Source organism: Neodiprion pinetum, chromosome 5 (assembly GCF_021155775.2).
Source record: "Neodiprion pinetum isolate iyNeoPine1 chromosome 5, iyNeoPine1.2, whole genome shotgun sequence".
NCBI classification, from domain to species: Eukaryota; Metazoa; Arthropoda; class Insecta; order Hymenoptera; family Diprionidae; genus Neodiprion; species Neodiprion pinetum.
Genome location: NC_060236.1, coordinates 3505726 through 3520126, shown reverse-complemented (window position 1 = coordinate 3520126; position 14401 = coordinate 3505726). Strand labels below are relative to the sequence as shown.

The window sequence follows — 14401 nt, the reverse complement described above, 5'->3', positions numbered from 1 at the left end:
TCCGTGGTTTCATCGACTTCGCTATGTCCGCGTGCTTTGTTTTATTCACATTAGCGTTTCTCGCTGTCACTTTGGATTGTGGAAATAGTACGAGAATATTGGATGTATTTCCGGTGGCATCGATAGTATATCACAAACTGACGTTGGAATTGAATAAACGAGACCATGAGCTCATCGTTCTGACGACACATGCGGTCAATGATTCGACCTTGACGAACTATAGGAAAATAGACCTTCATTTTCTTTACGAGGAAGGATTGATTTCATTAACATGTTTGAGCATTATGAAGCTTTGTTGTACTTTACGTATCAATGAAGTACGTATTCCGTAATCCGGAGTTTAGAAAACTGGCCGCACCGAACAGTGGTGAAAACTTTAGCTTGATATTGTTGGAAACTTTTGGATTCTCTGCGTTCCTGTCTCTTGCAGAACGATTCAAGGCTCCCGATGATTGGTAAGAAATCGATTTTTATTTCAGAAAGTTTCGGACGTTTTGTGGATTCTTTTGTACTGTGAAGTTAAATTCGTTGCATAACATTTGCTTAAGGAAACGCCAGTGCGGGTTTACAAATGGGTGTTCAATACGACTTCGGCAATCCCGTTCTGTCTTCTCATCCACCGATGGAAGCGTTTCGGTGATTTTATCAAAGCTTGGAGACACATTTACTACTAAAGGAAAGAACTTTTGACAAAACACCAGACAGTCGACGAAAAGTATCTCGGGATCGAGATGATGCACCTTGGTGAAATCCATGAAAATATCAAATTTGAACTTCAGATTCGTAATCAGCGACCCAAAAAACTTCCGAGTCCCGACTTTTAATCGAATTGAATTCGTTTTCGATATTTTGTCAGAGATTTTGGATTCCGTCCCCACTGTGCGACACGACGGCCGACAATCCTTGGTATCAGTGTCAGGACATGGATATCGTTGTGTTTTTTGTCTGCCATATTTGTCATTACTCTCATATCGTCGTTGGTTATTCTATACAAGTCTCTGATTTACTGTTTAAACGCGTTAACCCGAAACTTTACAAGATCAGTCGGCAAGGAGAAGAAAGGAAATTGATTCTTTCCTCTTTTTAAACAGTTTGTTTCTAATTGACCATCTTTTCACAGTTCTTATACACGTAAGATCATGAATTGAAGTTGTATTACATAAGATTTAAGATAAGATTGGATTATTACCCAATTAGATTTTGTTTTCAGACTGTGTAATATTAGGATACCGACATATGATTTAATGCGAACTTTGGACTCACAAGAACACTGCAACTACCAAGGCAACTCAATCTCTCTCACTTGTTACGCATCACACAGAAACAGTCGTGATTGGGCATGATTATACGCAAACGCACAACACGAGTTCGTGAAAGAACCGAGTGCACTTTTTGGGTATAATTATAACATGCACTGTACAGCAGTGCTGAGATTAGGCTGCCGGTATTTTGTTGCTCCGATTGCAGGTCAGTTTGCAGCTACAAGTCTACAAATATGCCACTCCACCTCATCGTGCTTTTATTGACGTTAATCGCGAGTGATTTGCATTGTGGAAATGGCGCGAGGATATTGGGTGTATTCCCGATGCCATCGATCAGCCATCAGGTAATATTCCGCAAACTGACTTTGGAATTGAATAAAAGAGGCCACGAGCTCGTCGTGTTAACGCCAGATCCGGTCAACGATACGACCTTGAAGAACTACAAGGAAATAGACCTTCATTTTCTCTACGATAGCCTTGATTTGGGAAATCATATAGATATACGAGGAAAGATTGATTTCGTTGACATATTCAAGTATTATGAAGCTTTGTCGTGCTTTCATACCAATGAAGTATTCAATCATCCGGAGTTTCGAAAATTGTATGCGCCGAACAGCGGTGAAAACTTTGACTTGATATTGTTAGAGACTTTTGTGTATCCTGCATTCCTGTCTCTTGCAGAACGATTCAAAGCTCCGATAATCGGTAAGTAACCGAATTGCAATACCGAAAGTTTTGGACAATTTACCAATTCCTTTGTACTACGAAATAAAATGATTAGCACAATATTCGCTCAAGGGATCGCCAGTGCCGGCTTACAAATGAGTGTTCAATACGACATCGGCAATCCCATTCTGCCTTCTCATCCGTCGAATTGGAACAAAGATATGAGAGATTTTGGAGCCTGGGTACCATGGGAGCGGTTGGATAACTTTATCAAAGCTTGGAGACACATTTACTACTACAGAACAGAATTTTTGCCGAAACACCAGGCAATCGCGGAAAAGCACATGGGAATCGAGATCCCGCATCTCGGTGACATCCATAAAAATATCAGTTTGATTTTCGTTAATCAACAGGGTCCAATTTCTTTCGCTAGACCGAACCTTCCAAACATCATTGAAATTGGAGGTTTTCACGTGTCAGAATCGATCAAGCCGTTATCAATGGTACGATGTTTAAGCCTGGGCGAGCTGTTTATTATTTCACGAAGCATTTTCTAACTGCATCTTTTGAGATACGTCATGTCCAAAATTGCACTTCGAATGAAAATTTTTCAATTAATATCTTACGGCGGTATAATTCTCTTCTCATCGTTTTCAGGACCTGCAAAAAATTCTCGATAACGCTACCCAGGGTTTTATTTACATGAGTCTTGGATCAAACGTAAAGAGTAACATGCTAAAGGAGGAAACACGCAATGAATTCATAGCTGCGTTTTCTGAACTACCCTACAAAGTGATTTGGAAGTTCGAGGATGAAGTACTTCCGAAAAAACCAGATAACGTAATCGCAATGAAGTGGCTTCCTCAACAAGCTATCCTAGGTACCTATCTACAAGCCGAGCTGCGAGCGAGGCGGTTTATAAGTTGTAACTCATACGCAAACAAATATCATAATTTACGAAGCATAACCTGGACGATGTATTAAAAAGTAAAGTCGATATTTAATTTTTTCCGATATTAGCTCACCCCAACCTGAAGGTGTTCATCTATCAGGGTGGACTCCAGAGTACAGAGGAAGCCGTTTCACGCGCCGTTCCTCTGATCGGTTTGCCAGTTTTCGGTGACCAAGATATGAATGTCGACAAAATGGTATCCCTTGGTGTCGCTAAGAAGCTCGAGATCACTGCTGTCAAAAGGGACGATCTACTGGAAGCAATTCGTACCATCGCCCTGGACAAAGGGTAAGATCGTTGTTACAAGCCATACTCATTTAGAACACATCGTTCATCACGATTCTCTGTACAAATGTTACAATCAATACTACTCACTATGTATTTTTGCCTTCTTCGTATTTCAGGTACAAGCAGCGGATGTTGACTTTACGATCGCTGTTGAACGAAAAACTACGCGATTCGCTCGAGAACGCAATTTGGTGGACGGAACACGTTATACGTCACAGAGGCGCTCCGCATCTGCATTCCTCGACGTCCGACGAGCCTTGGTATCAGCGCCAGGACATGGACATCGTCGCGTTTATATCTGCAATATTTGTCATCACTCTCATATCGTCATTGGTTATTCTATACAAGTCTCTGATTTACTGTCTAAACGCATTAACCCGAAACTTTACAAGATCAGTCGGCAAAGACAAGAAAGGAAATTGATTCTTTTCTCTTTCTCAACAATTTGTTTCTAATTGACCATCTTTTTACAGATTTTTATGAACGTAAGATCATGAATTGAAGTTGTATTAAATAAGATTTAAGAAACGGCTACAGTGTAACGGGGAGTAGATTATTACCCAATTAGAGTTAGTTTTCAGATTGCGTAATATTAGCGTACCGAAATATGATGTTATGCGAACCTTGGACTCATGAAAACGCTGCAAATATTGAAGCAACTCAATCTCTCTGACTTATTACGGATCGCACAGAAGCACATGCGTGATTACGCATGATTATACGCAACGCTCAACACAAGTTTGCAGAAGAACCGGGTGTACTCTATGGGTATAGTTATAAATACGCACAGTAGTGTAGCATGGTAAGATTACGTCAGCGGCATTTTGTGCCTCTGATCGCAGCTCAGTTTGGGACTGTAATTCTACGAATATGTCACGCTACTTCATCGTGGTTGCATTGGCGTTAATCACGAGTGCGTTGCATTGTGGAAATGGTGCGAGGATATTGGGTGTATTCCCAATGGCATCGATCAGCCATCAGGTAGTATTCCGCAAACTGACTTTGGAATTGAATAAACGAGGCCACGAGCTCGTCGTTCTGACGACAGATCCAGTCAACGATTCGACCTTGAAGAACTACAAGGAAATAGACCTTCATTTTCTCTACGATAGCCTTAAATTTGGAAACCTAATAGACTTACGAGGAAAGATTGATTTCGTTGACATGTTCAAGCATTATGAAGCTTTGTCGTGCTTTCATACCAATGAAGTATTCAATCATCCGGAGTTTCGAAAATTGTATGCGCCGAACAGCGGTGAAAACTTTGACTTGATATTGTTAGAGACTTTTGTGTATCCTGCATTCCTGTCTCTTGCAGAACGATTCAAAGCTCCGATAATCGGTAAGTAACCGAATTGCAATACCGAAAGTTTTGGACAATTTACCAATTCCTTTGTACTACGAAATAAAATGATTAGCACAACATTCGCTCAAGGGATCGCCAGTGCCGGCTTACAAATGAGTGTTCAATACGACATCGGCAATCCCATTCTGCCTTCTCATCCGTCGAATTGGAACAAAGATATGAGAAATTTTGGAGCCTGGGTACCATGGGAGCGGTTGGATAACTTTATCAAAGCTTGGAGACACATTTACTACTACAGAACAGAATTTTTGCCGAAACACCAGGCAATCGCGGAAAAGCACATGGGAATCGAGATCCCGCATCTCGGTGACATCCATAAAAATATCAGTTTGATTTTCGTTAATCAACAGGGTCCAATTTCTTTCGCTAGACCGAACCTTCCAAACATCATTGAAATTGGAGGTTTTCACGTGTCAGAATCGATCAAGCCGTTATCAATGGTACGATGTTTAAGCCTGGGCGAGCTGTTTATTATTTCACGAAGCATTTTCTAACTGCATCTTTTGAGATACGTCATGTCCAAAATTGCACTTCGAATGAAAATTTTTCAATTAATATCTTACGGCGGTATAATTCTCTTCTCATCGTTTTCAGGACCTGCAAAAAATTCTCGATAATGCTACCCAGGGTTTTATTTACATGAGTCTTGGATCAAACGCAAAAAGTAACATGCTAAAGGAGGAAACACGCAATGAATTCATAGCTGCGTTTTCTGAACTACCCTACAAAGTGATTTGGAAGTTCGAGGATGAAGTACTTCCAAAAAAACCAGATAACGTAATCGCAATGAAGTGGGTTCCTCAACAAGCTATCCTAGGTACCTATCTACAAGCCGAGCTGCGAGCGAGGCGGTTTATAAGTTGTAACTCATACGCAAACAAATATCATAATTTACGAAGCATAACCTGGACGATGTATTAAAAAGTAAAGTCGGTATTTAATTTTTTCCGATATTAGCTCACCCCAACCTGAAGGTGTTCATCTATCAGGGTGGACTCCAGAGTACAGAGGAAGCCGTTTCACGCGCCGTTCCTCTGATCGGTTTGCCAGTTTTCGGTGACCAAGATATGAATGTCGACAAAATGGTATCCCTTGGTGTCGCTAAGAAGCTCGAGATCACTGCTGTCAAAAGGGACGATCTACTGGAAGCAATTCGTACCATCGCCCTGGACAAAGGGTAAAATCGTTGTTACAAGCTATACTCATTTAGAACACATCGTGCACCACGATTCTCTGTACAAATGTTACAATCAATACTACTCACTATGTATTTTCGTCTTCTTCGTGTTTCAGGTACAAACAGCGGATGTTGAATCTACGATTGCTGTTGAACGACAAGACACGCGATTCGCTCGAGAACGCAATTTGGTGGACGGAACACGTTATACGTCACAGAGGCGCTCCGCATCTGCACTCCTCGACGGCCGACGAACCGTGGTATCAGCGCCAGGACATGGACATTGTTGCTTTCATTTCTGTCGTATCTGTAATAGTTTTAATATCAGTATCAATCGTTTCATACAAATCGATAATTTTTTTCTTCAATGCGTTGTCGAGTTTGGGCGGGTCGGCCGGCAACAAAAAGAAAAGGAACTAGGTATTTTTAACCGTACACACATAACCCAAGTTGATTTGATTTATCCCATATCCAATTTTTCAAATCATAGTCGTTGCAACCGATGTCAAAACTTACGCATAACCATTGTTCTCATGTTGTTGAAGCACATCTGCCAACCCAATAACGTCAGTTTTTGATCTTCGAATGTTTTTTCTGTCACTCGGCTATTCTCTTGTTGTTTTTTTTTTCTCATAACGGTTGTTATCAAATTTCAAAATCGTCTGATAACGCCTAATTTCATCCAGGGTTACGTTTAATTACTTGTTACAAGAGTCTCATTATTGTGAAATATGAAAGTTGCAACAAATGGTATTGTTAATGTTGCAACGTAACTGATTCATTTCTTTTAGTACAAAAATGTATATATGCTAAGTTATTGTGGGAGAGAGGGATCAGACACCTACCTAATTGAATATTAAAAATCAAAGTATTACTTTGGTATAGATGTCTTGATGAAAGCGATTGATTTCATCAATTTTCCTAATCATTTCCATGGTATATAATTTTACTCTTGATAACGCGGGCTTGAAATCGACATAGAACATTGATTCTTCGTTTTGTGAATGATTGACAATATATCAGTACTGCCAGCTCTAAATTGATTAAATTAGCAGTGGTCAAATCGTGTTTCAAATTCAAGGACTGAGAGATAACTTCAGGTTTCACCTGCCGTACCGAAGAGCGGGAAAAAAAAAGAATTGCATAAGCGCGGGCAACATCGGTCGGTTAAGAAGAAGTCATCACAGCTTTGCAGACGCGGCGCCACAAGATGGTACATTCGATCTGAAAATAACTGCTACAGCGCGATTCTAACTACGGTGTATCCTGAGGTCAAAGCGGCGACGAATTTTCCCGAGGACACGTGTTTTTGCATCGTGTACGGACCGTTTGGCTCTTGGCTCCTAAGAAAAGCGAAATTTGTGCACGGTTGAACGTTGTTTCGTGTACGTTTTGTTAGTAATTTATGTTAATACAACATTTCAAACAATGCCGCGTTCCGTTGTTAACAATTTTGATGAAGATTACGAACCCAAAGCAGGTAAGCAGCAGTTCAAATTTTAGTGTAAATTTCGTTCTTATCACAACTGCCAACCCTCTAACGACCGTTACGATTTCAAATCTGTCTGCACGATAACATTGCCATTCTTTAATCTCCCTCGCATTTTGATACCTCGGAAATCGTCTGAACCACGTTCTCCTACATCTGGAATCGTGTATCGATGCAAACATAACTAAAATAATTTTTATCGAATCACATAGTCTTACTCAACCTAATTTCGCGACCCTATGCTACTCACCGACGAACTTAATCGTCCCCCTTCTTTCCCCCCTGTCTTTTTGCTGTTCACAGAACTCGGTAACAAACGCTTTTCGTTCTTATCGCCCTTATCTATTCTTAGTTCTGAATCTTGGAAGCTCGAAAATCCGCGAGAGCTTGTTCCAGAAATGAAATTTGCCGACAGTTAATGGCAAATCACCACCTATCTTTAGAGAGAACATTTTTATCTATGATAATGAACATACTTTGGCACCTTTTGCTTGTTCCCTCTTTTTTTTCTTATAGCGATCAACAGTGATCACACAATTACTATTAATTTTCAGTCTCTAAGGCTCCCAGAACACGAGCAGCAGTTGCAGCATCCGTTTCGGATTCTCCATTGCGCCGAAGTACTCGAATCCGCCATGGTTCTGTTAATCCTGATGGCTCATCGCCAGAAAGTGTAGAAGAAACGGCAACATTAGTAAAAAGAACTACTCGTAGACGCGCGATTGCTGTCCCAGAACCAACGAGAAACTTGAGATCACGCAGAAACTCAGCTTCCTCAAGTATAAGTGAAAATCCAGAACTAGAATCGGCGCCTGGAACACCAAGAGCTAGCGCACGCTCTACTAGGTACAACCTTCAACAAGACTCGTCGCCTGACTCACCAAAACCTACAGCTAGAACTAGGTATATTAATTTCAAGAAAATTTGTCCGATTAAAGTTCTTAAGTTAAAGCAGAATACATTTTTCTGCTTGCAGAAAAAAGTAGAATGTACTAATGCAATTTGATGTTACAATAACCTCAATCGACAAACAGTGTGACACGTTCTTGCTTATTAATGATTTATCGGAGTTCCTTAAAAGTTTCCTAACTTTTAATGTGTTTCATAGGCGATCTATCAGAGCTGTGTCAGAGTCACAGTCACCACCATCGGTCGGACGCGTTACACGCCGAACCAGAGCAAGCTCAATTGAGTCGAATATTGAGCATGCAACAAAAGGTGCAACAGCGTTAATGCAACACGCTACATCTGTGCTGAGTACACCTTCGAAGCGACGACGAACACAAGTATCAGTTGTTCCATCTGAACCAGTTCTTAATGAAGAAATCAATGAAGATAAAACTGATTCTAAGACAGAAAATGAGTGGATGATAAACGAGGACACAAAAATTGAGAGCAGTCCTGGTATTTATTTCTTTCTATCTGTAATTTATTATGATCGCAATAGTAGCGGGCCAGTTTATTATATTCCTGTTCGCATTTCTTTTGTTAGAGAAAACGAGTACGGAACCATCAACTGCTGATGGTGGTGGTACCAGAAAATCGTCGGAGTCGTCTCCCTCAGTAACATCACCGTGTAACAAATCTGTAAATGAGGAAACTAAGGAATCTGAGTACCAGCTTGGATCACCTTGTCAAACTGAAACTGCTGAATCTTCGCCAACTAATAAGGTAGAAATCTCAATCAAGTCATTACAGAGCTCATCTTCGCAGAAAAAGAAACATCATTCATTAGACACACCGAAGGAACTGGGACGGAAAATAGAAAATTTATTGAATAAATCAACAGAAGAGCACGAACAGAGTCCTGGCAATAAGGAGAACCAGAAGTTGAACGTTTCCCCTGAAAAAGTCAAGAAAAATTTAGGGTTCACCGTATCAAATGTAAATATTATTAGAGAATCAAAATCAGTTGGTTCCGCATTGTTTGTACGTAACTCCGATGAAAGAAAATTGAATACGTCGTTAGATGAGCGGGTTCTGTCTAAATCAAGGCATGATACTTCTGTACTGAAGTCCATAGCAGTTGAAGATGGCAAATCTGTAAATGTGGTTGCGAACACTTCGAGTTCAACTTCTGACGAAAAAACTCAAAAAGAGACTTCTGGCGTTAAATTTTCAAACACGACTCAGAACAATTCAGTGTTACATGAAGAAGGTAATCAACTTTCTACCAAAGATCGAGTAGTTCATAGTGAAGATGCTGAATTCATGAATGTAACGACCAGTTGTAAAAGACTTGACGAAACAGCTGGTGAGAATGAAATTCTGGAAGAATTTTCCCTGTACGATTCCAATGACAGCAATCACTCCCTTGACCTAAACAAAGATGGTCTTAACTTTACGGCCAAAAACCATATTCCTGATGTAGACTCTGAAACTAACGACGAAGTTTTTGAAAAACCAATTCTGCCGAGTCGTAGGTCTAGAAAAAGTGGCAGTGATATTATTGAGAAAAAACAGCGGGATACGCAAACAAAGAGATTCTGTTTAAACTTGGAACGAATTGATAATGTTGTCAAGTTTACAACAAAGACCTCGTCCAAAATATCGGCAGATGAAAATGATGACAGCTTGTTGACTCCTCAGTCACAGGTGAAACAAGGTAAAAGGAGACAGTCTTTAGATAAGAAAAATACCAGTGATGAAGAAACAGACAAAACCAATACATCTCCTTCCAAAAATGATCGTCCACTTAATTCTAACATTAAAACTCATGGCGATATAAATTCCAAAAATAATGCTAATGAAGATGAATATCTTGATGAAAAAGAATGCAGAGAAATGAAGAAGCAGTTGGTACGTGAAAATTCGCCCGCAAAACGGCACTCAAAACAGCTTGAATTAGTGACACGTGAGAAAGATCAGCTTTCAGGACACAATTGTCAAAATGTAGTTTCTGACAGTGATGCTAGCATTGGAATTGCTGATTTGTTCCAAGACATATCTGCTGATGAGTGGAATAAGAAGGTGAAGAAAGATATTTCAAAAGCAAGTCCAACAAAAAGTAATCTGACTCCCACAATGAAAAAAGTGTCTGATACTTTAGCAGCATGTGAATCAAAGAATGAAAGTGATTCTGAAGAGGATCTAGTTCTTGTAATGGATAACTCAGGGGGCAAGAATTCAAATAATAAAGATTATTCTAAACACAATGAAGCTTCAGATTCTGATGAAACAGTTATAGTGGACAAAAGTGCCTATCGTGGAAAAGCTGATAAAAAGAGGAGATCTGCGAGTCAAAAAATCGCAGAAAAGTTAGAGAATGAAGATGTGGACATGGATGAAATGGAAGAAGCAACACAGACTGAAAAATCGCTAGGCCAATCTCTGAATCCGAACGCATCGATGGACTGTGGAATCAGCGATCAAGCCAAGGAAGAAAGCAATAGGAAATCAGTAGCAACATCTCAGGAAAAAGACATGGAGATGCAAGAAATCTTGAGTGATGCAGAAACAATACCTATAAGTATAGCAGCTGAAGAAGAGATTGGAGGTGAACAAGAACCATTATCGCCACGAAAGTCTCAGACAGATAAGAAACGAAAGTCAAAATCAAAAACACCAAAAAAATCTATCGACGTTTACAAATTTAATGAAAGTTCAAAAGATGAGAAGAGCGATAAAGCATCTGATGAAGACTCTGGCGAAGATGTAAAAAAAAATGTCGAAAGTTGGGACAAGACATCTCCCATGACACAAACACCTGGTATGTCGAGGGGCCATTTGAACAGAAACTACTCCATCGTAGCTGTTGTAGATTCTGATTCTCGCTCCGACAATCTTGATGATTCAGAAGAGGCAAGTTCAGACGAAAACCTTCCATTAACTGGTTCTCTGTTCAACATCGAGTCCAGTGAAGACGAAGCTATTTCTAATCAAAATAAAGGTGATTTCAATAATACAATCGACCCAGATGTGGCTAAGGAGTTGAATCTTGCCGGAGATGACGATGTTGAGTACTCTGATGATAATGTTGCTGCTGATGAATGTCGTGCGTCGGAATCAGAGCAATCGGATGAAGATGACGATGGATCTGACCTAGAAGACTTTGTTGTCGCTGATGATGCAGTAGAATCATCTGAAGCTTCTGAAGACGAAGTCACAGAAGAAGAAAGTGCGACTGTTAAAAGCAAATACAGGAGAATCTTGAAAAAATCTTCATCCGAAGATGAAGCGGAAAATCAAGAAGAGGGAGAGAATGAAAAAGAGGGGAAGAAGGCAGAAGAGGAAGAGAATGAAAAAGATTACGTCGAAGACGTCGACAACCAAACTGAAACAGAAAGAACAGATAAGAAATCAAAGCGAAAATCGGATCGTTCAACTCCCGTGTACCGTCGTCAAGTCAGAAGTGAAGAGCTGATCACAAAATCCCCAGAAATCAGCGACGGGCCAGAGAGGTTAAATTTCTCCCTAAACAGGAATGAAACTTCATCTGGTAAAAAGATAAGGAAAAACACAGTTGTACTAGACTTGGGCAAAGTTGAACGTACGGCATCGCCACGTGTGGAGGAACTTGAGAAAAGCGTTCCCAAGAAGAAACACTCTAGAGTAGAATTGTGGTCAAATAATACAATAGATCTGTGTACACCAGATCAAAACTCTTCATCTGAAGTTAATGATCAAAACAGAAGTCAATCTTCTAGTTTAGATAATTCGGTTGGTAAAAAGTCTGCAAAGAAACTTAAGCAAAAAAATTTGGTAGAAGAGTTAGCAATTTCTACACCTTATACAATCAACGTGATGGAAGAAGGAAACAAATTGGGAACACCAGAAACTAAAACACCTAAGAGTGGAAAGAAAATCTCTAAAGAGAAGAGCCCGAAATCGAACAACAAAAATCAGAGAGATTCAATACAGATTATAAGAGAATCTGAAGTCCTCAAGGCCAAGGTTTCAGACTTGAATCTAAGCGTAAAAACTCCCAACTCTGAGAGTCCGATAACGAAATTTTTGATGAAAGAAAAACTGAACGAGAGTTTGCCACTGTTGGAATTAAATAAAAAGGTGAAAAAACTTTACGATAAAGAAGGGTTGAGTAAAATGAAAGAAGAGGAGCTCGTAGATAATAATGCATCAGAAATAGATGAAGATAAAAATGAAGATGATGCTGAGGAGTTTAACATTGAAGACAACGATATGAACGATGAGGTCCAAGAAGCAGGTAATGAATTGAACGGTAATCATGAAGACGATAAAAGAGACGATGAAACAGATGAAGAATCCGACAAACGTGAGTCGAATAGAAACGAAGATGGGGAAAGTGATAATGAAGATGAGGATGAAGAGGAGGAAGATTCTAACGACGACGAAGTTTTTGAAAATGAGAAAAATAAGTCGATTACAGAAATAACAGAACAGCCAGAGACTAAAATGTTGGAAAAAAGGCGAAAATCCAAAAGTAAGAAGTTTGAACCAGAACCAGAAGATAGTATAATTAGTCAAAATGAAAGTAGTATCACTTCAAATAGAAAAGCACAAAACAAAGCATCAACAACAAGCACGATGAATGGAGCTGAAAATTTCACAGAAGATCCCAGTGAGGATGAAGAGAATTCAACGAAAAAACGTAAATCTTTGAAAGAATCCACAGCCAGAAAGAAACGTGCAAGATTAGAATCCAGTGGAACACCTCAAACCCCACAACTAACGAAGAAAATGAGATTATTATCAAACACAGGTAAATCACAGCAAGAGGATTCTGATTCTGATGAGGGACCTGACAGCATAGGATTTCGCGAAGCTCGTACTGAGGCACTTCAAGCAATGAAAAATGTTGCGACTAGTTTGAAGGCAGCGAAAGAGGCGAAGAAGAAGAAGAAACAAGATCAGCTCGAAAGAGTGAGACAGGAACGAGAAGTCAAGATTGGCAAAAAATCAGCTTCCAAAGAACCAGCAATAGGTAGACTCAAGAGGCTACCTGACGATCTACTCAACAACTTATCTGACCTACCTCAGAGGCCTCAAAAGAGAAAGAAGCTCTCAAAGAAGACGGAACAGATAATGCCTTCCAGGCAAATGTTTGCTCCAGGCGAACCACTTAAATCATCAATACGTATAGAAAATCATTCTTCTCCACTTAGCACTGCCGGTGGAACGACACAGTTCAGCGTAGTCAATTTACAGAAGGTCAACAAACATCCGCCAAAAGCACCAAGCGTTGCTTCATTCCGAGAGCAGATGCTGGCTCGTAATCCCAGACAACCAGTTTCCGCCTTTTTTATGTACCAAGCAAAACAAAAAGCCTCAGGCAAGCATCTGTTGTTTCAAAAATAGGTGTCAAGTATCTTTGAGAGATTACGAAACTTCTATTGAATTTCTTTAGCTTTTTACAAGCTGTATACCAATTCCAACTGGCGTTTTCTTTGTAATAGTACTTTTTGAGTATTTTCGCGATACACATGTTTTTCATCGATTGAAATTTTATACGCATGTACGTCACTACCCGTTATTGTTCAATTATATTATTATTAAACAATGTTAAAACTGAAATGAGGCAACAGTCTCTTTCATTTAAGTTCCAAATATTTAGTTCCGTGGATAAATTTGCTTTTCTTCTTATGATAGTCGTGTTCGTTCTAACAACCGATTCACTGTGATACATAGTATGTACTGAGCCTGAACCATTCATGCGTTTATTCATTTTCATCCTTGGTTCAAAATGATTTTGCAGGTAATTTGCTCGTCAAATCTACTATCTATTAAGAAAGTAAACCATGCTGTGGGATTGTTGTCACGACATTCATTTTTATTATAATATAGCCACGAACTAGACCTATCGTATGTTGCTGATCGGGACAAGTAATACTGAGTAATAAAATGTTTTTAAACTATTTGAAAAAAAATATATTATAGTTTCAAATTCTACCCTTTTTACAATGAGTGATACATCCCTGTCTACAAATCCTACATAATGTATCATTACTAAACACAAAATGTTTGATCGAAAATGGACCCAGTTGTTTATTTTTACCGTTATCGAACAATATGAATAATAATATTTTTCATACACTTATATCACGTAACATATGCCCACAGAGTAAATAAAAAAAATATTTTTAAAACATTTATAAAAAAGAGAAGAAATCTTTCAAAATATCCTTTTCACGCTTAACTTAAGTTACCCAAAATCACTTTACAATGGCATTAAAATTAGTTATCTCTTGAAAGCTTATAATCACGTGAAAGCTAATTACGTTAT

At 39.3% G+C, this 14401-nt stretch overlaps 3 protein-coding genes across 4 annotated transcripts; all 3 read left to right on the top strand.

Moving 5' to 3' along the window:
* On the top strand, nucleotides 1–3700 carry LOC124219179 (UDP-glycosyltransferase UGT5-like). 2 transcript variants are annotated; one of them, XM_046626421.2, is made up of 7 exons: nucleotides 1–455; nucleotides 549–1131; nucleotides 1211–1967; nucleotides 2061–2431; nucleotides 2586–2808; nucleotides 2949–3168; nucleotides 3285–3700. In XM_046626421.2, the coding sequence occupies exons 3-7, from the start codon at nucleotides 1496–1498 to the stop codon at nucleotides 3589–3591; spliced, it is 1593 nt and encodes a 530-aa protein (XP_046482377.1). In that variant the 5' UTR covers nucleotides 1–455; nucleotides 549–1131; nucleotides 1211–1495; the 3' UTR covers nucleotides 3592–3700. The 2 variants fall into 2 exon arrangements, with proteins under 2 accessions (XP_046482377.1, XP_046482376.1); XM_046626420.2 differs by having other exon boundaries at nucleotides 1198–1967.
* A 118-nt stretch (nucleotides 3701–3818) lies between these two features.
* LOC124219180 (UDP-glycosyltransferase UGT5-like) lies at nucleotides 3819–6610 on the top strand. The gene is made up of 5 exons (XM_046626422.1): nucleotides 3819–4510; nucleotides 4604–4974; nucleotides 5129–5351; nucleotides 5492–5711; nucleotides 5828–6610. The coding sequence occupies exons 1-5, from the start codon at nucleotides 4039–4041 to the stop codon at nucleotides 6129–6131; spliced, it is 1590 nt and encodes a 529-aa protein (XP_046482378.1). The 5' UTR covers nucleotides 3819–4038; the 3' UTR covers nucleotides 6132–6610.
* Nucleotides 6611–6978: 368 nt separating this feature from the next.
* LOC124219174 (dentin sialophosphoprotein-like) lies at nucleotides 6979–14266 on the top strand. The gene is made up of 4 exons (XM_046626399.2): nucleotides 6979–7191; nucleotides 7755–8103; nucleotides 8309–8604; nucleotides 8693–14266. Exons 1-4 carry the CDS (start codon nucleotides 7140–7142, stop codon nucleotides 13474–13476), a joined length of 5481 nt encoding a protein of 1826 aa, XP_046482355.1. The 5' UTR covers nucleotides 6979–7139; the 3' UTR covers nucleotides 13477–14266.
* Nucleotides 14267–14401: the final 135 nt, after the last annotated feature.